This window comes from Pseudochaenichthys georgianus, chromosome 5, assembly GCF_902827115.2.
Source record: "Pseudochaenichthys georgianus chromosome 5, fPseGeo1.2, whole genome shotgun sequence".
NCBI classification, from domain to species: Eukaryota; Metazoa; Chordata; class Actinopteri; order Perciformes; family Channichthyidae; genus Pseudochaenichthys; species Pseudochaenichthys georgianus.
The window spans coordinates 22,527,263-22,554,081 of record NC_047507.1 but is presented as its reverse complement, the minus strand read 5'-3'; the positions used below and the strand labels follow the sequence as shown (position 1 = coordinate 22,554,081).

At 41.8% G+C, this 26,819-nt stretch overlaps 3 protein-coding genes across 12 annotated transcripts in view; 2 read left to right on the top strand and 1 right to left on the bottom strand.

Moving 5' to 3' along the window:
- Positions 1-4,518: 4,518 nt before the first annotated feature.
- LOC117446159 (leucine-rich repeat neuronal protein 1-like) lies at positions 4,519-14,464 on the top strand. Of its 3 annotated transcripts, none has more exons than XM_034082173.1 (2): positions 4,519-4,907; positions 11,378-14,464. In XM_034082173.1, exon 2 carries the CDS (start codon positions 11,626-11,628, stop codon positions 13,765-13,767), a length of 2,142 nt encoding a protein of 713 aa, XP_033938064.1. In that variant the 5' UTR covers positions 4,519-4,907; positions 11,378-11,625; the 3' UTR covers positions 13,768-14,464. The 3 variants fall into 3 exon arrangements, with proteins under 3 accessions (XP_033938064.1, XP_033938065.1, XP_033938066.1); XM_034082174.1 differs by lacking the exon at positions 4,519-4,907 and adding an exon at positions 6,374-6,440; XM_034082175.1 differs by lacking the exon at positions 4,519-4,907 and adding an exon at positions 9,887-9,955.
- A 590-nt stretch (positions 14,465-15,054) lies between these two features.
- On the bottom strand, positions 15,055-24,964 carry sumf1 (sulfatase modifying factor 1). Its single transcript, XM_034083125.2, has 9 exons — positions 24,624-24,964; positions 23,519-23,692; positions 23,275-23,349; positions 22,357-22,439; positions 21,294-21,416; positions 21,080-21,194; positions 20,277-20,390; positions 20,136-20,195; positions 15,055-15,452 (listed from the first exon to the last, which is right to left on the bottom strand). The coding sequence occupies exons 1-9, from the start codon at positions 24,882-24,884 to the stop codon at positions 15,351-15,353; spliced, it is 1,107 nt and encodes a 368-aa protein (XP_033939016.1). The 5' UTR covers positions 24,885-24,964; the 3' UTR covers positions 15,055-15,350.
- A 231-nt stretch (positions 24,965-25,195) lies between these two features.
- LOC117446722 (inositol 1,4,5-trisphosphate-gated calcium channel ITPR1) overlaps positions 25,196-26,819 on the top strand; it is a 65,554-nt gene continuing 63,930 nt past the window's right edge. For 4 of the 8 annotated variants that reach the window (XM_034083081.2, XM_034083087.2, XM_034083083.2 and 1 more), the window contains exons 1-2: positions 25,196-25,505; positions 26,433-26,546. In XM_034083081.2, the coding sequence (XP_033938972.1) occupies positions 26,455-26,546 (92 nt within the window). In that variant the 5' untranslated portion in view covers positions 25,196-25,505; positions 26,433-26,454. The remainder of the gene's footprint in view (positions 25,506-26,432; positions 26,547-26,819) is intronic. The other 4 variants (XM_034083088.2, XM_034083085.2, XM_034083084.2 and 1 more) reach the window with 1 other exon arrangement.

The following is a 26,819-nucleotide window of genomic DNA, read 5'->3' as shown; positions in this document are numbered from 1 at the left end:
TGTAAAAACAGATGAAGTTTTACTGGGGGAAATGTGCCAGACTATGGACTCTTGACCAGTTGTTTTTCTCCTTGAGTCTCCTGTGGTCGCCATCGGAAAAACATTAGCACACCCAACCACAATTTGTCATTAACCAAATAAGATAATGTGTTACTAAGTGGCCTGTACAGGTAGTTTAGTTATCTAAAAAATGCTACTTCCCCCTGTTTCCATGTCTTTATGCTAAGCTAATAGTCACCTGGCTCTTAGCCCACAGACAGATATTGATCTCTCAGTAAGAAAGCAAAAAAGTACATTTCCCAAAATGTCAAACTATCCCTCCCTAAACAATGTGCAATCTATGAGAGAAACAATGTAACTAGCACCCTTTCTTTACACTCAATTGCAATCCAATATAACAACACAGCAATCAATTCAACCACAGTGAAACTCATAATGTTCAATTGGTGTTGAGCCTGGGAACTGCTGATTCAACTCAGGGGGGATTTACTGAGGCTGTAGTCTCTGCTATTGTTGTGCTGGGCTGCATTACATTGTACGGTGTTTCTGACTCTGTGCCCACCCCTGGGCAGATGCCTTATTTTTTTAACCAATCAACCTGCAGCTCAAGAAGGAGAGACACAGACAGAGATTTGGACCGTGACAAACATGGTATTATAAGGATTGACGATGTTTGTTGTATTCATGTACTGTACACACAGGCATGTTTGTTTGTGTGTGTGTCAGTGACATAATATCTGCAGTTTGTCAGCAGTGTTTGCTCTTGCCTGGCAGAAGGCATTGATGGTACCAGGAAAGGTGTGATTTTCACATAATGTAAACAAGGTATTAAAATGATCTACATGTTCAGAGGCAGGCATGTTCTACTGCAGCTGAACTCAGCATCAAGCTGTTCATATTCAAACCAATTTGTTTAATTTACAGATGAATTTCAAAAAAGGTGCAAATCTGTCCTGTTATTCTCTAATAGACATGTTAAGTGAGGGGATACAAGGAGGGGAGGGGGGCAATATCCCCTGCCCCCCCTTTCTCTGAGTAGGCCTATTTCAAATTTGACTCTTGATCTCAACTGTTTAATCGCTAATGTGAAAAAACACCTGGCATAGGACTCCAAAAGGCTTCTCTAGTAGATTCTGCCTGCAGGGCCACATGATGCCATGAACACACACACACACACACACACACACACACACACACACACACACACACACACACACACACACACACACCACACACACACACACACACACACACACACACACACACACACACACACACACACACACACACACACACACACACACACACACACACACACACACACACACACACACACACACACACACACACACACACACACACACACACACACACACACACACACACACACGTGTATCACTGTCGTGGCTGGAAATAAACAGTTGGTGAACGCACACAAATATGTCTATTAAAGTGGACCTATCATGCTATGTGTGAAACATATATTGTAGGGCCATACCTATACAAAGTATATACATTTTTTTCCCCCTTCAAAATACCAAACAGATCCTGCATTTTAGCCATGCCTCATTTCGTTCAATTTGCTCTTTCCAGCCCTGTTTTTGCAGGGGGCTGATTCTGTGAGCTGCAACTGACCACGCCCCCCTGCAGGAGAGGGGAGTTGGCAGTTACTTTAGCATTAGGGTAGGGATATCTAGATACTTTCCAAGGTTTGACATAATGAATTGTGCTAGCAACGATGTTTTCAAATCTGTAATCCAAAAGCTCCTCAAAAACACTGCCGTTGCTACGTTAGTTCAAACAGGAACAACGGACTATTTTTCTTCGCGGATGCATGTCAATTTAAATCAATACATACAACTGTTTTTTAAATCAATAAAATCATTTTCTAAATCCATAAAAGCATTTCAATTAATATTGGGAGTCATGTCGTTACTTTGTTGAGAATGTGGCCATGCAATAAGCGAATTTGTGCAGATGGAAAGCTGACAGGCAGGTAGGCCATCCAGTTATTTTAGCCGGGCCGGCTCAAATGATTGGTCTTGCTTTTTACAGTACTACGGCTTCCACAGATAACACCTTCATGCCGATCTAGATCCCTCCGCTTCGCGTCGGGCTCCTGATCAGCCTGTCTGTGTTCTTTTCCCCATAATGACCGTCGCTGCACATTATCCCTTACATATGATTATATAGAGTCATTATTCATTTGTTTTAAAGCAGGAGGTGCAAACGCTTGCCTCGGGAAGGGAGAAAAAGAGCCACAGCGGAGAATAAACAGAAGGGCAACCATGGCAACCATGCAAGGGAAGTCTTCTTCGCTGCTTTTGTGGCAGACTACAGCGCCATTTACAGGCCTGGCATATGTACTACAGCGTCTCCAGCGCTTTCGAGCAGCAATGGCCGGCCGTGGCCCAACCTCTCATTCCCCTGATAGGTGGAGAATTGACCAATAGCCGTAGCGCCACCGTCCTGACGTCAGGACAGTGTTCAAATCTGGATCAGTCTGTATCAGATCCGTTGCAGCCCCTTTTTTAGAGATTTGGGTATGGAGGAAAATAGAGAGGGTTGTGTTTTCTGACACTTGGTGAGTTCCCTGGAACACCGGGGACACATATTCATGTATAAAAGACGTACAAAAGTGCATTTTGCATGATAGGTCTCCTTTAAGTTATTGTTATTTCTGACTGCATTACCGGACCTGGCAATGTGGCCTACATCAGAGTTTCTTCCAACATTCATCTCACCATTCTTCATCACTGCTCATTTAATATTCTACACATCTATGACAGAAAACAAGCATTGACAAGAAAACTGACACCTTGTCTCCTCCTCAGCAGAGTGTAATGCGGCAAAATGATGAGAAGGCTTCCGAAAGGTAAAACGGGGGGCAGACGTTTCTGTGTGACTGGTTTTCCCAGATGGGCATATGGAGGGAGCTGTGTGATCAGAGATCTAATAAACCGGTGGATATGCTGCATCGCCTTTCCTGGGAGAGAGTTGTTGCTATAGCAACCACACCACAAGCACTGCAGGTTAATGGTGGGACATTATGATTTGCCGGTTGCAACTAACACACACTGTGACTGCTGAATCAACTTTCAGCTCTCTGTGGTGGCAGAGCGATACGAGGGGTTCCCACTGTGCTTTGTTTGGATACCAATTAAGGTATTTGAGAAAGTTCCAGTTGGCCTCAGCAAAATAATTTCATAAATGCATTTCTTACAACGAAACTCTTTGCTCTATGTTTGCAACTAGCATTATCATTCATCTAAAAAAAACTATAAGCATATCAGTGAAAATAATCCTAAACCGGATTTATTTGAACAGGTATCTTATTAATGGTTCAAACTATAACTTTACAAACTCTGTGTCCTGTGTGTCAAAGCTTAAGACCAAATACAGACATCACAAAAACATGTTTTTCAGTTTTTGTTCAATTCTGCACCATGGATTTATTGCAGATTGGCCATACGAGAAACAGGTTGAAGGTCATGAAACATATAATTCAGAGCAAGTACTTTGTCAATACAACCAAGCAAGTAAACATATATGTGATTGTGACTATATCCTCCATTACTTAAAGCTGAATTGGGTTAAACATACGTTATTTAACATATAAAGTGCCGAAAAAATTAAAATGTTGCTGATTGTTTTTCCTGTTTGTGTAGTCTTTAGGGTAAATGCATAAAGCTGTGGTAACTTTTCATGCATTTGATCAATAAGGCCACTGCATAATTGTGTCAAAGATTCTCATGTTTTACCTATTTACTATTCAAACACAGGAAGATTCATTGAGAAGCATCAGAGATGGATGAAGCCAAAGTTGCTTGGGCAGTAGGAATAACTAATAAGAGAAATAACACTGACATGACAACAAATATGTTGATCTTCAGTAAAAAACTGAACTCTCTGCTTCATTCCAACAGCCAAAACTTGCATGTGACATCTGCCTAGCACCATTTCTTGTCTCAACATAGATGATCACATCTCTTCTCTGTAGCCAAGGAAGAAGAACCTGTCAGGCGGCTCCCAAAGCAGCAGCTCAAACAGCAAGTGATGAAACGTTGTCATTTGCACTGCTCCCCTTAGAGGAAAGGAGGGGGAGGAGCATGAGGAAGAATCCAAACTAGTGACAGGTCTGAAAGAAAACTCGTTATCTCTCTTTCAACTTGGACTTCTGTGTGCCCGTGTTTGTATTGAGACAAAGAGAGTAAACAAGATTAATTATATCCACTTTAAAGCCCATTTTAAATCACCACAATAATGTTGCTATTATGAATGATCAATTAGTAAGTTATAGGCTAATAAACTATGTCCATGGCACTTTAATGTCTTGTGAAGTCCTCCTCACAAACTAAGCCTGATGAGGAATGAACTTTAGTTGACCTGAGGATTGAAAACATATTTTTAAACAGGTCAACAAACAGAAATATTCAAACAATGAGATCATCGGTGCAGTCGGGGTGCCAAATAGTTCATCCAGCACTTCAACTTTAAAATTCGCACTTCGCTGCTCGTGGCCGGCAGCAGGGTGGGACATTTTGTTGGCAGTGTTTGTGATGACAGAACAGATGGTGAGGTTGCCGGTTTGGGCACCGCTGTGGGTGTCAGACACGTTTCAGTCCAGCTGACCTGCGCCAGGCAGCTGCTCGTCACTTGAAGCTTTGCGCTGCAGCGTTTCCACTCCTCAAGTCTCACCGTGTCTCCAGCGCTGGAGATCAGAGCAGATATCACAAGCAAGGGGGGTGTTTTCCACAGATAAGAGTTTGTGTCGTTTTAAAGGCTGATTGTTTCTATTCTAAAACATAATCTGCTACCCCCTCGCGCATCATCCTGGAGCTGCGGATTGTGCACGGGTCAGATACAGTAGCCTGCAGCAGTTTTACGGAGGATTCAGCGCTTCAGAGGTGAGAGCAATGTGCTTATTTTATGCATGTGGTGACATTTTGATACCCATGTGTGTCTATAAAATATCTAAAAGAATGTTCTTAATTCCTGCTCGGTAGAAAAGGGGGATTTGTCCGTCCGGTCTAGAGTGTAAAACTCGTAAAAATGTAGTCATCCTTTTTTTGTTTTAAGAAATACACACATCAACAAAGATGAAATTCAACAATAACGCGGTGTCTATCGATGGCATGTGTCCTCGTGCAGCTCACGTTACCTCCACAAAAATGAAAAATGTTTACCTTTCACAAATAAATATCTAGGCTAACTAAACGGAATGCAGCTCATAAAAGTTTATTTATCGATGTTTTTCAGAATTAATATGCAATGTGTGCGTCGGGTCAGTCTTTTATCAACAAAGCAGCCTACAATAGTTGATTTGCAAGGACACAGTGATCTGCATTCAATGCACATTAAATAATTATTATGAACCTTTGTTACAATTTATAAATATCAACTGATCAGATATCAGATAGGGAGGGGAACCAAACAAATACAATTTAAACCCGTGTTAATTGAGTTGCAAATATTTAGTTATAGCCTATACATGCCCTACTTTTACTTTATCCACAAAGCCAAGCAATACTGTTAACTGTGAGTCTCTGTATGGCTCATTATAAAGCTGCAGTCTTGCCAGCAGTCCTGACATTTCACTGCACTGACACCTGCTTCAACAAACGTGGTGTAACATTAACACAAACCGCAGCATCACTCGCTGCTGAAACAGCTGAGTAGCAGCAATTGGCTCGTGTGCTCCATCAAACCTACTTTGCATACCTAAGAGTCGAGACATTGGCATATGTCTGGGATGAAGACACAGAGGAGAGGAAAGACAATCCATTGTTTCTACTCAGAAGTTTGAGAAAGCAGAGGGAGTCACATTGTCATGTGATGCTTCAGCTGCTGCATGACACTGGCACCTTACTGAGATCAATAACAACCCAATGAACTCACTTATATCAGTACAGCTGTTCATAATTATATAATATATCTACATAGTTAATATAGATTAGGAAAGGAGGAAAAGTATTCACTGCTTCACTTGCCGGTTGTTGTCTAGCAACTTCACAACTTGTATGTAGTTTACTTCGTCTTTAGAGTCAAAGCAGACAATTGATCCAGATGTCACCCAATGAGCCAATGATATGGGGGTTTAGGAGGCTCTTGCACCCAATCTGCACAATGCACAGTGATGTATAGCATCAGCTGGGCACGAGGAGTGTGAGAACATGCTAAACAAAGACACGTCTTGGTGTGTGTGTGTGTGTGTGTGTGGTGTGTGTGTGTGTGTGTGTGTGTGTGTGTGTGTGTGTGTGTGTGTGTGTGTGTGTGTGTGTGTGTGTGTGTGTGTTTGGGTAGGAGCCATTGTGAGCCATAGGGCCTAACTCTGCAGCATGTGTTGGTGCTGGGGTTCCCACAGCAGAGGAGACAAGGGAGCAACAGCTTGACCTTCTCCCTTTGTGATCCTGATCTGAAGGGAAACATGACGATACACTGTGAGTTTCTTTAAAGATGTTATCACTGAGTCAGCTGTTTCGTCATCCTTTGCTTTTAATAGCAATAAACTGAATTTGTATTTTAGATACAAAGGTGGTACAGTAAGAGACTTTAATGCTTTGCAATCAAAGTGTAGAATTTAAAAGTAAAAGTTTCACAAAAACCTGCTAAGACATTTAGAAGCCAATTATGAAAATCTATTTCAAAGCATTATTAATGACACAATCTTTTTGATTTAGAGGCCAATTTGCACTGCGCAAGTTAATCTTCCTTGACCTCTGCATGGTTTCAAATAGGGATTCCCCTGAGATTAGAGACTTTTGCCCCGTCAGTGTGATTGATCGACGCTCCAATGACAACAAATTGGCTTTTCACAGACATTGCAACAGTAAGGATAGATGAAGTGGAGGGGGAGGATAAGGGCATAAAGGAGAGAGACAAAATGGTGAGCCAGAGAAGAAAAATTGTGTTGAGATCCATCTCAATTCCGCAGGGGAATAAAGCTACTATGGATTTGCAGTAAATGGAAACACAGAGATAATTTGCCTTACTGTGACTTTTAAACCTTAATGCAGTTTAAAGAAACGTGTATGCAACATACTTTCCTCTGATTCCACAAGGGGTTTTAGTTTTTCTCATTGTATCTTTCTGCCTTGTTGCATTTTGAGCTGAACACTTTGCTCCTGTGGCCCTCCAATTTAAGGAAGCAGAGCTCTCCATCTTTACTTTCTTTCCTCTCTCTGAGTGAGTCGACATGCATCCTTCTCTTCCTCGCCTCTACACTTCTGCCATCAGCAACTGCACCAAAGCCCTGTGTGATGTGAAGTGAGACGCTTGCATACTAATAGGGCAGGGACAGGATGTCTCTCAGGCAGGCCAGCGCAGTGAGGACATGGAGAAAACATCAGGCAGCACCACTTAGCTTCCCAGCACCACATGATAGCTCTGGGTTGCCACTGATTGACCAGAAGAAAAACTGTTCAATTAGAAATGTAGAAATATATTACCACAATGTGGTGTAGGCTGGAGTCAGACATTTTAGAATATGTCAATGATGTGGTTTTGTTTAGTGTTTTTTTAAAATCATATTTCTGTCATCTTTTCCTAGCAGTTCTCGCTGTTCCTTTAGCCTGATGGCACTAATAGCTTTATTCTCATTTGGTTATGAAACAGACATGCCGGTGGCATAGCTGTTGCTATGGTGATAGCATGTCTGTGAGCCTGTTGTGCGCCTGCCGATTCAGAAACACTGCTTACATTTTGCACCCAGTGAAAAAGCCCTCAGAAGACGGGGTAAAAGCATAGCCTTCTATGAAAAACGATGCAGTGTGCTAGCAAGAGACGTCCCTTCTGGCTGCACCAGGAGCAAATCATTTTAGCAGCACTGCATTTCAACTCTTAATAAGGTGTTAAATTAAGCCAGATAAAATATCTTCAAACTTTAAAATTCACATATTTAACAAATCCTTCAAAAAGAGTATTTTCTAACTTCTGAAAATAGTGTTCGCCGCTTGCACACACAAACACCTTCAAAGATCTAGAGAGAAATGTTCCCTGCATCTCACTGGAGGTCTGTTTCTTTAGATACTCTAATTAGCTTCATTGCTACCTGTATTGTCCAGAGATTCTGTTTCATAACTAAATGTATTAGGGCCTTAGCATGAAGCACACAAAGCTCATTATGTCCCACAATTACATCTCGCTGTCTAGCTTTGGGGCCAGTGATCCTCTGAGGCTTTATGGGAACCCAGTGGAAATATCAGCTACTAGGGGTTTTGTGTGTGTGTGTGTGTGTGTGTGTGTGTGTGTGTGTGTGTGTGTGTGTGTGTGTGTGTGTGTGTGTGTGTGTGTGTGTGTGTGTGTGTGTGTGTGTGTGTGTGTGTGTGTGTGTGTGTGTGTGTGTGTGTGTGTGTGTAACGTGTTCTTGGATTAAAACCTCATAAGGATTGGGTGAGCAAAGACAGTAAATCCCTCCTGGCTTCAATTCCGACAGTCCGCTGGATAATGCCAAGCTGTTGAAGGATTGTTCTGCCTCCTTCCAGAAGTCTGCACATGCATGCACGCACAGAGTGTGAGTCAACGATTGGGGAAACAGAATGTGTATTTTGTGGCAGTGTGGAAATGGGTGCAGTGTAGACAAATATGTACGCATGCATTTTAAATGATGCTTTCTACAGTGTCTTTGCTCTCAACCGAAGAGGCCTGCTTTGCAAGTAAGATAGTTACTGTGAACTCAGACGTAATCTTTGATGCAATCCCAGAGAACATATGTAAATGAAGATGTTGTCCCACCAGAGTGATTCTGTATAGCAAACTATAACAAACCTCACTCCGGTCTGATTTCAGTGCTTCTGCTCTCCCTATGTTTTTAGACATGACCCGAGCCAGGAATTTTGACAACGTTGACTATTTCTCCTTAGAATCCATGCATTTGCATTTTTTTTTTAAAGAAAGATACCAAAAAATAGTATGTGTTTACTTGTGATGAGGAAATGATTTCTAGAGCTATTATTTCAGATTGTAACATTTATGTAACACAAGTTTCGGTTTTAAAACACCATGTCAAAGTGAAAGTCAGAGGTGTACCGTTTTTGAGTTAAAAGGTGAAAAGTGAATTGTAGAAGATAGGAGAATCAATACATACTGTATGTGTGTTGAGTGAGAAGTATCGTAGATGCCGTGTAGGGATGGATGGAGTTTGATTTTAAACACAATGTAGCAGAGGGGCAGAACCAACAGGTGGGAGGTCAGCCTGGAATTTGTCTTTGGTTTACACAGCTTTATTGTAAAAACTGAAAGGCATCCTTAAACACAATAGTTTATTCCAACCACGTCAGTGGAGCTGCCCTGCAGCTTCCAATAGGTATATGTGGGTGTACTAGTAAGTATGGATTGTACTGCAATGATTTTGAAGAAGTCTATCAGTGAAAAAGAGCACATCTTGGTTGGAGCTTCTTGGTTCATTAAGGTCAACACGTACACACAGTGAGAGATAGGTGGGAACGGATGCAGACCCCCATAGTGCTGCCATTCTGCCAGAAACCTGGTGCCAGGTGTCTGAGTTGTATGGGCTCAGCATGAAACCAATGATTACTCCACCTGTCTCCTCCAATGTAATACCCAGCAGCAACACATGGAGGACAGATAAATATATCACGAAGTTCATCTCTATATAACAGGGCATAGTATATCGACGGGCAAGTAGTTACATTGAAAGACATTTAAATTGATTGTTTGAGAAACTGAATGATGCATTATTAAAGGCAGAAGTGGTTGCCACATATTCACTGGTTAGGATCTGGGAATCGAGCCAAGTGAAGGTGCAGGTCGCTGCTGCCATACTGCAGTCACACTTTGGGAATCGGTTAGATCAGTTTGAGTGTGACCGGGTCATTGCAGAGACCAGCAACATGATACCAGGAACCACATGTGTTCACTTAAGCATGGGTTTGCAGTGAATGCTTATCCACTGTATTTGAGAAAAGCTGCTTTACTGCGCAGGGCCACTTTCCTGGTATGTTTTACATTTCTATAAACAATCTCATGATGTTGTTGTTCTGCATAGCATAGTGTTCCATTTTGTATTTGCTGAGATGCTTTGATACAATTGTACATGCAAATGTGGAGAAGAAAATGTGAGGAGGTGTAAACACATTGCAGGGTGCGAACAGACAGCAGATGAAAGGAGAGGGAAAACATCTGTTTTGTGTTAATATTGGAAGCACTTGTCAGTTTTGACGTGAAACAAAATACACCCAGCTATATATTTCTGTTGCACACACAGGCACTAACTGGATGCTCAACCTCAGTTTATTTATCAGGATAAATGCAATTTTCTACGAGTGTGAGTAAGACTAGGAACTGCCACTGTGGTGTTTGATGAGTGAGACAAAGCCAGGAGTCTCTCCATTCTCTCTCTTGTTAATGTAAACTACTCTGTAAGGTGATTGTTCCTTTTGTTTGTTATTATGAGAGCAAATGAACAAATGCTTACACCACCTGCACACAGGCATGTTTAGACATTTTTTATATATTTGTAATCATTTAAAGAAGTTTAAAATACAAGGCTCATGGACACATTTTCGAATTTGTTAAAAAAAACTGATGACTGATTTATTATCCACATTGCTCATGGTTTCATATTTCCTCATGGAAACTGAGTACGTACCTGTCATCCCTACAGACGTCTCTATGCATTTCTTTCATGAAATTGACAAATGGAAGCAAAAGCGTAACATATTACAACTCCTTTGGGGGCTCAGCCTGTCAGCCCCTTCCAATCTCTCTCTGCTTGCCTTTCTTTGACCAAACCTGGACGAGTGCGGTGTGCACACAACGACCGCATGGCTCCGTATAAAAGAGTAAACAACCTAAATTCACCTTACATGTATGTGTATGACTGCTTTCCATGGGTCTGTCTCATAAGTAGCAAGTGATTAACAGTGAGGAGCACACACTCCCTGTTCTGTTTATTAAGCCTGTTATGTAATGGGCTCACAGACAGAGCTGCGGGCTGTGCCCACCCCACACAGTCTTTGGAGACCATCACTTGTACCAAGCTGGTATGAAGATAATCTACCCAGCACAGAGTTAAACATGTTGGTAATCTCTAAGGCGACCGATACACAACACAACAGGGAAGCAGAACTAAGATCATCTTAGATCCTGATAAATCAGTAAAAAAGTCTGCTTCATTTCATGTGCTAGTTAAAGCATATTCTATGGTTATTGGGCAGTAGGGTGGCACTGTTTAAAACTGTCCCTGTCCTCTTTTGTTACTATATACAAGGAAACCAAATATGTCCCTCTAATTTACTAATCACATCATCTATTTAGGTGTTTTTAAGTTTATCCAATTCACTTACTTTTCGCAAACAAAAAATAAAAAGTTGCATATTTAGGTTGCACTCTAACATGTTGTTCTGTCTTTTCTTAGGTTCAACTCTTTGCATGAGGAAGTGAAAACAGACAAAACTACCAGCAGAGATCAAGTTTGGACCAGATGATCTTCTGACCTGGCTTCTCCCAATACCTTTCTCCTGGATTTGAAGTCACCACAATCAATAGTGCCTGCAGCACGTAGCTAGCAGTAAGAAAGACCAATGCTCATGACCTTTCCCTACAAGCCTTTCTCTAGAACGCTGCCACTCATCTAAGCTGTGTGTGAGCAGAGAGAACAGAAACATGGCACTCAGCTCAAAGCCTCCTCTCCTCTGGCTGTGCTTGGGATTATTTCTTTCCTTAATTTCGCCCGTGCATGGCAAAGAATGTCCTCATTTGTGTGTATGCGAGATCCGACCATGGTTCACCCCCCAGTCTACCTACAAGGAGGCGACCACAGTGGACTGCAATGATCTGAGGCTCACGCATATCCCTACCAACGTGTCCACTGATACTCAGGTGTTACTGCTCCAAAGTAACGCCATCTCTCACACCAGAGGCGAGCTGGAGGCACTGTTCAACTTGACAGAATTGGACTTGTCCCAGAACAACTTCAGCACTGTGGAAGCTGTGGGCCTCACAGGCATGAACCACCTGACCACCCTTCACCTAGAGGAGAACCAGATCAGCAAGTTGCCAGACCAATGCCTGGGAAACCTCTCCAATCTCCAGGAGCTTTACATCAACCACAACCAGATAAGCTCCATTTCCCCTCGGGCCTTCGCAGGTCTGCACAGCCTGCTGCGCCTCCATCTTAACTCCAACAGGCTCCATGTCATAGACAGTCGCTGGTTTGAAGAAACACCTAACCTTGAGATCCTCATGATCGGGGAGAACCCAGTGTTTGGCCTACTGGACATGAACTTCAAGCCTCTAAAAAGCTTGAGGAGTCTTGTCTTGGCTGGCATGGACCTCACTGATGTTCCAGCAAATGCTTTTGTTGGTTTGGATAGCCTTGAAAGTATTTCTTTCTATGACAACAAACTGGTAAGAATCCCTCAACTGGCCCTTCAAAAAGTTCCCAATCTGAAATTCTTAGATTTAAACAAGAATCCAGTTCTCAAAATCCAAGAAGGAGATTTCAGGAACATGTTACATTTAAAGGAGCTGGGCATCAACAATATGATGGAGTTAGTTTCAATTGACCGCTATGCCCTGGACAACCTACCAGAACTGACAAAGCTGGAGGCCACTAACAACCCAAAGCTGTCCTATGTGCATAAATTGGCTTTTAGGGACATGTCGTCTTTGGAGAGCCTCATGCTGAACAATAACGCCCTCACTGCCCTTTACCAGCACACTGTAGAAGTGTTGCCTAATCTGCGGGAGATCAGTCTGCATCGTAACCCATTGCGTTGCGACTGTGTTATTCAGTGGATGAGTTCCAACAGAACGAGTGTGCGCTTCATGGAGCCCGTCTCCATGCTCTGTACCTCCCCACCAGAACTCAGAGGTCAGCCGGTTCGAGAGTTAAGGCTGCTGGATTCCCCGGAGCAATGCCTGCCCCTCATATCCCACGACACCTTCCCCAGCCACTTGAACCTCGAGCTGGGCATGAGTGTCAGTCTTGACTGCAGGGCCATGTCTGAGCCAGAGCCTGAGATCTACTGGGTGACTCCTCTTGGGTCCAAAATATCAATTGACACTGTGTCAGAGCGGTACCACTTGAACAATGAGGGGACTCTGCGGCTGTCTCATGTTCAGGTTGAGGATTCTGGTCGTTACACCTGTGTGGCTCAGAACACAGAAGGAGCAGACACACGGGTTGCCACCATCCGTGTAAATGGCACTCTGCTCGACAGCGCCGAGGTGATGAAAATATATGTCAAGCAGACCGAGCCGCACTCCATCCTTGTTTCCTGGAAAGTTAATTCCAACATCATGTCCTCCAACCTGAAGTGGGCCTCAGCCACCATGAAGATTGACAACCCCCATATCACTTACACAGCTCGTGTTCCTGTAGAGGTTCATGAGTACAACCTCACACACCTTCAACCTGCTACTGAGTATGAGGTATGCCTCACGGTCTCCAATGTCCACCTGCAGACACACAAGTCCTGTGTTAATGTGACAACACGCATCGCTACCTTCGCCATGGACCGGTCAGCCCAGCACCCCAGTGCGGCTGTGTTGGCTGTCATGGCGACCATGCTGGCTATCCTTAGTCTGGGCACAGTGGGTGTCTACATTGCCCGCAGATGGAAGAGGAAAAACTACCACCACTCTCTGAAGAAATACATGATGAAGACTTCCTCCATCCCCCTGAACGAGCTCTACCCTCCGCTCATCAACCTGTGGGAGGCTGAAGCAGAGAAGGACAAAGACAGCAGCGCAGAGGGAAAACCCTCTCCTGTTGACACCACACGTAGTTATTACATGTGGTGAGGATTTAGTACGAGCCCTGGTTGCCTCTCCAGCAGCACAAAAAGACACCCTTTTGCCATTTTGGGGCAAGAGCCAAATAAAGTTGCAAATGTTTTTTTGTATTCTCAGCTTTGCTAATATGAGGCAGAGTGATCAAGGACAGGATTTGTATTAGTATAGCGTATCGCCTTTGTTGGTTTGTTTCTTTATCTTAATTGTTTTGGATTATCCAAGATGGCAGCTGTATTTAGCCTCCAGGTTGTATTAGTTGCTATGCTCTTATTTCTGTGGTGCATTTTGACTCATTGTCTTTTGGGTTAATAATACAGCAGCAGGGGCCGATGGTCTTCTTGCAGCATTAGTAGCATCAGTGTTTCTTTTAATGTTGTGTAAAACAGGTAATCTGTTGTGCACTGATAGATAATGGAGTTTGTATGAACTTCAGTTAAAAGCTGACAGCTGAGTTAAGACTTATTTAACTGTCTACTGAATGTTAGCAATTGTGCAGTAATGTTGTATCAACTATACCTTTGAACTTTCAGATTTAAATTGCAGAAATTAGAATGTTAGTTTGCTGATTAAATGTAATGTTAATGCTAGAAATTCAAATGTTTGTTAAAACATTATGGAGGTGCACTTTTAGACCCTTTTCTTGTTTTCTCACTTATTTTGCTAGACTTATTTAGCTTATTGCTTAGTTTATTATTTTCACATTTAATCTGTATGCTGAAGAAGTTACAATAAATACTTTTTCTTTCTTTTGTAGACGTTTGGTATTTTTTCAATTCCCAGTTCAGTCTCTTTTCCTGTCAGACAGACACTCTCACTTCCCACTGATATTCACTTGAAAACGAGATGGTGCATCTCAAGGGGTTTATCCCAATGAATACACATTTCTATATATATATATATATATATATATATATGCGGTTGGTTTCATGCGGAGTCTTAACCGTATGTCTAGAAGAACTTAAACCCATCTACGTCCAAAAACTGTCTAAAGTAGCTTTACCATCACAGTGCTCACATCCTCACAGGCAGAGCGTAATGTGTCAGCTTAACATCTCAATATGCACATCAAAGAAACTTGTATTGTACGCAAAGCACATTCATGAGACAGATAAACAAAGAGATGCATATTCAAGCATGTGCTGCCCTCTGGTGGATGCTACATGATAACTAGATAGCTAACCTGCATCATAATGTTTGTATAGCTGTCAACAATGATAAAACACAAGGGTAATAGCAAAGCAGCCTCTTTATATTTAGCATTAAAGCTAAAGTTTCTCATACAAATCAAGTGCAACATTTTGAGTCACCATTTTTATTATGGCCAAATATGACATTTAAGCTTGGGTTGTTTCACCAAAAATACGTTAGGGTTAGGGTTCGGAGAACAGAAATGTCATTTCTTATAAAAAATAAAGTCTGAAGAAAGTTACAAAATATTTCATTTCTGAGAATATCTGCTTGAATGGAAGACGATCTCTATGAAAATTAAATGGCATATATGAAGTCACTTTCATTGGTTAACTGTACAACCAACACAAGAGTTCAGGAGCAGCTAGAATAAGGTACCGCAGCTTTAAGACGAGCAGGTCAGGTCACCGTTTCTCCTGAGAGACACAGCGGAAACCAAGATTAGAGGCGGCACTGTCCGGAGTGTTTTGGCTACGAGCAGCACATCGGTATCTATAACAGTAAGACTGAAAAACAAAATAAAAATGACTGTCAAAACATTCCTTTTTCTCATCAATGGAACCTGCTTTATTACAGTATATTAAACATTTTCATCCACCACTTCATTCACTGTTTGTGCATGTTTATTACCCATTTTAAAATGTTGTCCTCCACTCCCTCACACAGTGTATCCATGTGAAACACACCAAACCTATATTATGAGGACTTCTTTTTCATGCAATTAGTCGCATTTCCATGGCAACTGGCAAACAGGTGGTCACCAGTGGGCGGTTAAAATGGTGTTGCAGAAAAAGTACTTAATAGAAGTTCTCTTTTCAAAACAGGATCTGACTAAGGGACTGTCCACACACTAACACATACACTACTCTAGCCTCAGGTATCAGGATGAAAAGAGAGAATAGGGGAGTGTGCATGTTCTCTGTAATCTAACAGGTGGACAGTCACTGGCTATGAAACAGATTTGCATTACTACATCACTCACAACATACTCTATTGCACATTTAAATCTAACCACCTTATGAACCATTATAACTGTTCAAACATGTACAGTGGAGGAAATAAGTATTTGATCCCTTGCAGATTTTGTTAATTTGCCCACTTACAAAGAAATTAACAGTCTATAATTTTAATGGCAGGTTTATTTTACTAATGAGCAGTGGCGGCGCCAGGGTATGGCTGGGGTAGGCTACAGCCATACCAAGAAATGGCTTAGCCCCACCTTAGCCCCACCATGAAAAATGATTTTAAAGTAAGCACAATAAAGTCCGCCAACTCGCGGAGTAAATTGCACAGACAGCAGTTAGTAAGATTGATTTCAGTAGCCACTTATCTGGAAATACTGAAGACTAGAAACGGTTTTGAAAACTTTTGTCACGTAGTGATCGTCTTCTCAATAGAACATCTTTGATAATGTCTTCTGGCCCAGTGGTTCCCAACCTGGGGGGCGCGGGCCTCAGATGATTTGAGGCCAAATATCATATTTAGACTTTTTTTTTTTTTTTTTTTTACTTATAGTTGTAACGCAATACATGATTGTCACTAAAAGCCTTGTCTCTACATTACAATAAAATTGATCTATTAATTTGAATACAAATTCAAGTTAGTAGCTATTAAAGGCATAAAAAGACAGAAATGTATAATTCTTTCTTTAATAGAAATGTTTCTTCGGCCGGTAAAGTGTCCAAACCAGGCTTTTCTGGATAAGCGCATTTTTAAAACTTAGTCATTGTCCATGCCGGTTTCAGTTGGATTATTTGTCACAGTTGCTCCAATCAGATCGGTCTCCTCCATTTTGTAGATTATTTACGACTTTTGAATCCACATAAACACATCTGCAAAATCCGGCTTACTTTGAGCATGTGTTTTAAACAGTTGAATCCCTTTGTGAATTGTTTCCACTTCTGCGCCGTCCTTTAATTTATTCATACAGCGGGAATCCAAATGAATTAATCCTGAGTCCAATAACCATCAAAGTCACTCCAATAGTGCTCCTTAATTACGCTTTCATCCTCCTTTAACAAAATACTTCTACTTGGGGCGCAACTTCCAACAGGAGTCATTTGGGGGGGCTCTTGGGAAAAAAGGTTGGGAACCACTGTTCTGGCCAATCAGAATCAAGATAACGGCGTGGTGTTGTTGCAGGAAGTCCCGACGGAGAATACTTTTGCTGTAGTACATCTATACATCGATACAACATTACGTGTTGATAGAAATCAACCCGTAATGAAATAAGACCCCACGGTGTGATGATGGTGTGTGGGCTGTCTTTCATGTTGACACACAACACAACAATGGGGGCTATCAACCCTTATCCACAATGTAAAGTAATTCAGGCTGCGGCCCCACGAGGACGAAAACGGCTAAACGCATAGGATTAACGCAAACGCAATTGCAAACGGCTTCCGTCCACATGCAATAATTATCCGGATAGTGTCTGCCCACACGAGACCGCTCCGTTTAGCTCCAACCGCTGGAGAAGCTGCAGTACATATGCAGGAGCCTCTACGTGGCGCTGTAACTTCCTCCACAAAAGCAGCGAAGAAGCATGGTTGTCATGGTTGCCCTTCCGTTTATTCTCCGCGGTGGGGGCCGAGGGAACCGGGCAGAGTTTTTCGCCAGTCAGCGTGTATTAAAGTTGAAATTTTCCGGACAAAATTATAAAAGTGCCGGTCAAAGGTCTTCTTTGTTATTTATTGAGCTTTAAAACAAATGAATAACGACTCTATATAATATAATGATAAAATACACGGAGCCTCTCTTTTTCCTCCCTCTCTTCGGACAGCGCCAGTGTCTGTCTCATGCAGCAGCTCATCCAGTAATCAGTGACCCGGCCGACTGTAAAAATAAACATATTTATAACTAGTTTAGGGAGTTTGAGAGGTAATTAAAATAGCTAAGGGTGATGATCTGACTTGAAGTGTGTGTTTTGCTGCAGCGGGAGGAGCTGCAGGTGAGCAGAGCTGCGTGTGTCTCCGTCCTGTCAGATTAGACTTCACTCGCGAGAGAAAGATAAATAATCTGAATTCAGGGTGCAGTTTACTTTGACGTGGGGGTGAGCAGCAGAGGTGGGGAGAGGCGGGGCTATTGCCTCATCATTATTGCTGTAGATGTTGCACAAACAACTGTAGCATGGTCAATAGCGTCCGGAGCACGATAGCAACTCTGCGATCCGCCATTGTTGTTGTTGTTGGTGGCGAAACACTTCAGCACTGGCGCGGGGTAAGCGGAGGTGAGCAGAAGAGGTGGGGAGAGGCGGGGCTATTGCGCAATCACTATCAGTGATCTGAAAATATCCGTATAGGGCGCACACACGGAGCTGTTTGACCCCCCAGAGAGTGGCGTATGCATTTCTATCCACCTTGGGACCCGTTGTCGTTTCCTCAGTCGTTTAGTGCCATATTCGGTCGTCCTCGTGTGGCCGAACGGTCTATATGACACTAAACAGTAACGCAAACGACCGAATTCGTCCTCGTGGGGCCGCAGCCTCACACAGCCTCACACAGCCTCACACAGCCTCACACAGCCTCTTCCCTCTTCTCTCCGTGAGGAGCAGCAGGTTCAGCTTTCAGAACAAAGTAACACAAAACTAAAATGGCATTCATTTTTTTTAATGTGTAGTAATAGATTTATTTATTTTTCTTCTCAAGAGAGTACCAGAATGTGTATTTTATGTTAGTATTTAAAAAAAATCTCCTGGGGGAGAATCCCCCCAGACCCCCCTGCAGGGGTTGGGTTTTCATGTCAACTCTTTCACCTGTGGGGAAATTGCAGGATTGGCTCCAGGTCGCCCTTTTTATTTACTACAAGACAAATGTGCCTTTTTATTTCATACAGTTCAATTTGGATTGAGACAGGGAAATAATCTAAACCTCACGCGTGGCGTTTCACTGTCAAGGTGGGCGATATAGCGTGTATGTAATTACATCGCAAATTCTGACTTGAGCCCCACCACTGTATGGGTTAGCCCTAGAGATTACCCAACACAAATACTCTGGCGCCGCCACTGCTAATGAGAGAGAGAATATCAAAAAGAAAATCCACAAATGGACATTATATAATGACCTGGGGGAAAATCTTGTCCCTGAAGTCCTTAGACAGCTCTTTGGTCTTGCCCATGGTGGAGAGGTTGGAATCTGATTGATTGACAGGTGTCTTTTATACAGGTAACAAGTTGATATTATGAGTACTTTCTTAAAAGGAAGAGGACTGTGATGGCCACAGCCACACAGGGTAAACCAACTACACTGCATCCTCATCTTCAGTAGTTTTGCTTTAGTGCAGCTACAATAAAACATGCCAATTAACACCACACATTTGCTCTAGATGGTAAACTCTTTATTTGATTGTAATCTGACATTACTTCAAACATTTTAGCACAGCTAAAACACAAGTATTTGTTTGTATTAATTACATTCTTTGTCTCTTGAGTTACCATGTCCATTGGGGGAGGTTACTTCCTGGTTCAGCAAAGGGCGTGGCCGAGCGCTGAGGGCTCATAAATACTGCAAGGAGCCAATCGGGACAGATTGGGACAAACCACCTGCTTCCATGTCAAAGGGGGGATTTGGGTTTTGTCAGTGTCCTGTGTATGATGTGACTATTAATTATCCCTTGGGTTCAACTTGGTTTGGCCAAGCCACTATATAGGTTCCTGGGTTTTTCATTGTAGGAGGTCCGTTTGTTGAGTTAACACCTGTTATGTTTCTTTGAGGTATTTTCTGTTGACCTCTTTTATAGGCCTTGCTATTTATATGATGTTTTGTGGATTTTTGGGTAAATAAAAACCCTAGTTTATTTAAACCACTCCTGTGTCCTGTTGTCTTACTGCTTGGTCCCTGACAAGGACTTATGTAACCGGTTTGTGGGAGCCAGAATCCTTGTTGGTTGCAAGGGGATCAAATACTAGAGTTAAATACAAATCAATTAGAAATCAATTTTTATCTTTTATATAATATCAATTTCTGGATTTTCTTTTTGATATTCTCTCTCTCATTTGTAAAATAAACCTACCATTAACATTATAGACTGTTCATTTATTTGTAAGTGGGTAAACTTACAAAATCGGCAAGGGATCAAATACTTATTTCCTCCACTGTATGTATACACTCGGGACTGTTTTTTTATTTCAAGTTTGATAAAAAAAAGAAGCTATATAGCATAACAAGCATTTAAGTTATGGTCTACTTTACCTTGTGGCACATGTATGACCCTCCCTTCTTCACCTTGTCTATGCCTGACGAAGGACCAATCTAAAGGAGAGAGAAGTTATTAGATATTAGCTCAAAAAACCAACCTGAAGAACTTAAAAGCTTAGAGATAACGTGTTTTACTGGGTTTTGTTGATGCTCTGTGGTGTGATGAACAGTCCACCAGTCTGAGGTCCATTCCCATGCATTCCCCACAATGTCATGCAGACCGAAACCATTGGCTGGAAAGGACATCACCTGCAGGGAGAGTTTTGCCACATTTTAAAGAATTTCATTTGAAACACTTGTATGTTCTGAACGTCTCTTTATTTGATGTAAGCCCTATGGATGTGTACTACTGTAGGTCCATGTATGTATGTTTTACCAGAATGAATGAAATTATTTCGAACTAATCCAGACATACAGCTCATCTAGTGTTGAACTAGATTTCAGGTGATTCAATCTGTTTTTATCCATTACTTCTTTCCTATTGCCAAGCTGCTAAAATTAGGTGATTTGAATGTTACATTTCTATCATCATAATAAAAAAAAGCCCCTTCTTTTCAGGTAGTGGGATCAGAAAAAATGCAGTTCCTTCAGAAGTGTATACTGTACCATTTAAAAATCTGAGTGCATTTTTTCATGCTTGATATCTTTAAATCAGAGCATCAAACCTCTTATGATAGAAAAAGAGATTGGATTAACATGATGTGATGGTTTTGCATTTGATATTCTTGTAGGACTCAATCAACTTCTGAGATGAGCTCTTATTTCCGGACACCGTTCCTTTCCTGTAGCTTCTAAAGGCAGAGACTCAATTATCAACCTTGTTCCAGTTTTGTGACAATTGCTTATAAGCCCCTCACAGTCTTTCATACCTGAAATATGTTGCAGTTTTAACACACCCATAACTACATCCTCTTTCTATCTTTCCTTTTTGGTCTTACCGGTGAAGTTTGAATGTATCCATCCTCTGCAGAGTTATGGTTGGGGAAGTCCCCCTGCCAGAGGTTGGCGTAGTGCTGTCCTTTCGGGTTCAACTTGTTTCCCCAGGGGTAAAGTCTACATGCGAGACATTGACATGGGACATACTGTATGAAAACCACAGCACATTGGAAGCATATTGGCGTATTTTAGTCATATAATGAGTAAGTATTGTACCTGTCTTCAAGGCCCCCTCTGCAGGCGTACTCCCATTCTGCCTCTGTAGGAAGTCTCCTATTGGCCCAGGAGCAGTAGGCGACTGCATCGGCCCAGGACACATGTAGAACAGGATGGTCCAGCCTACACAAACACAGGTTTAGATTTAATTACTGGAGTTGTATTTGCTGAAAATAAAGAACAATTATAATCAAATAAAAGAAGTAGCTTTGGATCATAAATATTCAAAATGTTCACATTGATGTTTCAAATCTGTCTAAAGCAATGAGTGAAATAACTTCTGGTTGTTTGAACTTAACCTACTTGTCCACAACGCTTGTAATGAAATCCTTTCTTACTGTGAATCCAGTGTAAGTGATAAAAAACAAAATCCACAGTCCTTGTGCTCTTAAAAAAAAAAATGCATTTTGAAGTTCAAGTGAAGCTTACAGTAGGCTCCAGCAGTCTGAGGTAAATTATTAAATGGATTTCCTCCAATTATATATAAAGTATTTTTCAAGTTCCTAATCCCCCGTGTTTCTTTAAAATAACTTATTCAGGGACGGCTGTTGATAAGGCTTGCAGGTCAAATAGAGTTCAGAAACAGCAGCCCCCTCAGTTTTTATTGGACAGCATGTCATGAGCCAATCAGCTACTTGGAAAAGTTTAGTGTTATATTGGCTTGGTTTTGTAGTTTCTGTCTGCCAATTCACTCCAGAGAGTTTGATGGATATATGTGAAGTAAATGTTGTTTTTCTGGTTGTTTAAGGGGTTAGAAATATGTGGGTTTGCTTTTCTTGCATCCACTGTCAAAATATGATTCCATCAGTGACTTTTATAATGAGGTTGAAAACACTATTGAATAGGGTCACAATATGAAAAAGCAGGGGTTTTCTACAAAAAAGGGCCATAACTTTAGATGACTCCACTTCTTACTGTATGTCTCAATCACTGCTTAAGCTTTGTCCTTGCTTAAGCTAAACTTGGAAGAGAACGGAGAGTGTGGATTTTGTGCCCTATCACTTAGACTGAAAGCTTATCCAAGGACTATTTGGGTTTCAGGGATGAAAAGAGAGCTTTCTACCGGTCTGTGATGTTGGAGTCTGGACCATTAGGGTGCCTCCAGTTGGCACCTTTGACTGGAAGCCACCAGGGGGCAGCAGCCACCTGAAAACAGAGTAATATAGATATAATGGTTACAGACTGATATTATTTTTCTTTCATACTCTTCATTCCATTTTCTCTTACATTTACATATCATTTGGAATTTTCTTATGTCCACAGATTTGCAATGGTACTAATGGTTTCCACTATGCCACACTAATGGGTACACAGCACTTTCCCTACCACATGAGAACTGAGATGAAGCAGTCAATACTCTGCTATCTGGCTTACATCTGTGGGAGGGCTGTGGCCTCAGGCTCTCTGTGAAGATTCCCAAGACTCTTAAATAAGAGAAGTATATGTTTACATTATATCTGTTTATGACACCGACCATGGGGCAAGGAACGTTAAATAAATATATCAGTAATAACTATAAATGCACTTGGAGAGCTAAGATCTCTGACAAGGCGGTTTCCTAAAGTTAAAATAATGTTTCTACAGTATCAGCCCCTTGATTGGGATCGGACTAAAAATGCAATGTGTTCTTCTTTGACCAAGCTACACCCATGCAGCAAGTTCAATGAAGATCTTCCAAAAAATAAATAAGGTTACCCCCCCCCCCGCAACCTACATCTGAACAGAGGGTATAACACTATGATACATCTGGAAGACAATGAAAAGTGTACAACATGTCATATATATTTCTCCCCACATTTATCATTCTTTTAAAAATGATTACGTGTTTCTCAACGAAGAACAATTATCAAGGTGTACATGTCAGGAGTTTTTACACAGGGCTACAAAAGGATGACGCCAATAATCATGGTACTAACAATGCTTTATCTGGATGTAGCACAACAACATGAGCGGTACAGGACAGTTGAATAACTATACTTACAGCTTGGGTGATTTGGTTTTTTACACTCTCGCTCAAAATCCCCTCAAACACAAATGAGTCTCCGAAGTTCTCTGCCTAAAAATACAAGGATACAGGATATGAGCAAAGGTGATGCCGATTAAAATCATAACACTGAAACATCACCATTGCCAAATATTTGTTTTAATAACGATTGGTTTGATTTATTCAACACATTTTTTATTAATTCAAATCACAGCTTATGGGTTAATCTATACACAAATACCTCAGTAATGAATCCTGTGGCATTGACAAAGCCCTGAAACTGTTGGTTTGTCACTTCCTGGATCTCCATGTAGAAGGAGTCCACGTGCACCGGCCTCTGAGGGCCCTCGCCATCTGCAGGGATGGCTGGGTTGTCCGTCCCCATCAGGAAATCTCCTCCAGAAATCAGCACCATCTGTATGCATGAACAGACCAATGAATCTCTTCACTTTAAAGAAAGTAACAGAAGTGATGAGATACTTTAAAATGGCTGGGAACCTAGTTTATTCTACGTGCAAATATCTATTTGAGAGCTAACCACTACGCTTCACAATGTTTCCATACACTTCAAAAAGACAAAAGCAAACAATACAGTTTTATACGGTATCAAAAGCAACACATTCAGAGATAACATATTGTAAGTAAATGAATCAAAAACCAACCTTAGGAGAGGATACAATTATTTGGTTAACGTTCGTACATAGCCCAAAATCAGATTGTCAGTCTGCTATTTACATATTTGTGCAATTCAAAAGCAGTGTAAATGCAGCTTTTAAGCACATGGTTTATATGCTGTTTTTCTTCCAACTGATCCTACACAGTGGCACCAGATGTGACCCATATTTAATGACTGTGTATTGTGCAGGGCCTATCATGAGGATTTGTTTAAACACAGGAAACCCACATGCCTCTGAGGCAGTGAGACAAGGATCTAACCAAAGCCAAAACTAACAATCCCATTGGTGAAGCTTGTTGAGGGACACACTTGAGCAAAACAAAAAACATTGTCTTCCTTAGAACCAGCTAAAAGGTTATATATTGAAAAATAACTAATATTGCATACTGATGTCAACTACAATGCCACCAACATGCAGTCTTTCTCATAAACATTTTACAACAATACTATGCACTGGGAGACACTTTTGTGGTAAATGTAAAATACAAGGGACTCAGATCATGCTTTTTCAAAATGGAATTAGACATGTTTAATGTGGTCGGAAAGGCTGTCTACATTTCTGCACCACTTTTGGTTAAGTTTTAGAACAAGATGGTGATCTATTGAGCAAGTGTCTCAATAGGGAGGGACTTTGTTATATTTCTTCTCAAAGGACAAAGAGATGACTTACCTGACTAAGTATATTCTCGTCATCTCCCTGAGCCTCCTGCAGCCTCTCATTGGCGCCTTTTGAGTATTTGAGAGCTGGGTCTGCAGACACCGTGCTGTCCTCCACAGGCTCCACAGCAGCGACTCTCTTCAGGTGCTCACAGCCGCAGCTAGTTGCTCCCTGAGCGGCTACGGGTTCTGACTGAGCCCCGCCTGAATCCTGAGTACAAAACACTTCGTTCACACAACAAACGATGAAAAACAAGACAAAACATCGCACCATCTTTGCAGGACACGGCTCAAATTCTGCTCATGATGTTGATACTCTTACTTCCGCAAAGTCACGTGATCAGTCAGCTGGTTGCAGTGTAAGAAAAAGTAACTCTTTCCTGCCCGAAGTGAATATGTGTTGTGTACTTTTAATTAAAAAAGTAATAAAATAGCAAACTATGAGTAGGGCCTGCGAAAACAGCAAATGGTGTTGGTTTGAAGTAAATGAAATAACTTCCTTAAACACTATTAAATAAAATACGTGGTGCAGTTTGACAGTTTATTTAGTTAAATAGTTTTTCTTCACCATTTAAATCAGGACTTCGCGCTGGGAGTGGTAACACAGCCTGGATTCTCAGAGGGATGGGACCACATGGACATAATTTCCCAGATTTCAACACTACGGCTGCTTGAGAAAAAGAGGTGGCAGCGAGCCAATGAGCCGCCTGCCTCAGTGCACACAACCCGAGCACCGACAGGCGCGGAGAGGCGAGAGAGCTGTCAGAAAAACTGGATTATTACAATCGCTGACGCCTGGATCTCACCCTCGGGCCGGTGGTGAAGAGGAGCCACAGGCATGTTGTCCTAGCCGGTCGAGAGAAGGCTGAGCACCCCAGCGTTTACCCGGACCGAGGTAAAGTTGAGCACACAACTTGTACAGTTGACCATCTTCTCTCCCTATCCGTATCTTCTCGTAGAGGAGAAAAACAGTTACTTCGCCCTCCTTAAATGATTATTAAAGTGCTCACATCGCCCTTGATGTCGTCGTTAACACAGTAGGAACAACAAACGACCAAGAAAACGATAACTCCTGATTACTTTAAAACGGTGTGATTGCAGATCCCGAAGCAAAAGACAGCCTACCATCGTTTACTCAAGTTTCATGTGACTTTCATTGGTCTAACACTAACAGGCCTGTAGGAAAGATGCGCGCGTGTGCTTTGTAATAGCTGGTAATTTGGTGTTGTATGTCATTATTTTAGGCTTGCAACAACGCCATTAGTTTATTTAGTATACTTTATCGACCGCAGTGAGAGGCAGTGGTTGGAAACAGACAGATAACCTGAATGAAGTGGACCTGCGGTGCACACATATCAGATTCAGCGGCGATGACCTGTTGCAGGTGCATAAACCTTCCTGCTAACGGCAGCTCATAATCATTAACTGTCCAGCCTGAGCCTCTACAAACAAGTAACAGTAACAGCAGAGCATTTCCCTGCAGCTTCTATGCAAATTCCAGAGAGTGGTATCAGTGTAGTCTCAGGGAAGCCTCTCGTTTTCAAATCTCACGACTGATCAAACGAGGAAATGTTTCTGTGAATGTTATGCGAGTGCATGATCATATCTGCAAATGCCCAGTAAATAAGAGAATCCGCAATTGTTACTGACTGAAGTTGAATGAATGTAACCATAGATCATCATCATCACCACCACCACCACACTATTACAGATACTATCAGGAAAGAATTACAAATAAGGAAGCTTTTTCTGCTTTTTAGACTTTTGTGATAACATATTGAGAATATCATATACTAATATTCACTCCTTTCTCTTGCTGTAGGTGTCCTCTGTGTGTGTCAAACATGTCGGATAAGATGTCGAGCTTCCTACACATTGGGGACATCTGCTCCCTGTATGCAGAGGGATCCACCAATGGCTTCATCAGCACACTGGGGTATGTCCATTTTGCTGGCCGACCATTATGTGTGGGCCCACTTCACACTTTTCTCTCTTCTACTGCAAGCTGAGCAGTATGTCCGAGAAGGGAAGTCACACTAGTAGTGGCAAGTGTTTGAGAATGTCTGATATTTTTGAGAGCCACATTGTGGTGCCATCAGGCAGCACAGACGTCGCTGCCCACCATCAGGGACATTATGTGATTAAGTGGTCTGGATGAAAGTTTGCAGTTTATCTCACAGACAAAGCTATGGGCAGTGGGAGGCCTTTG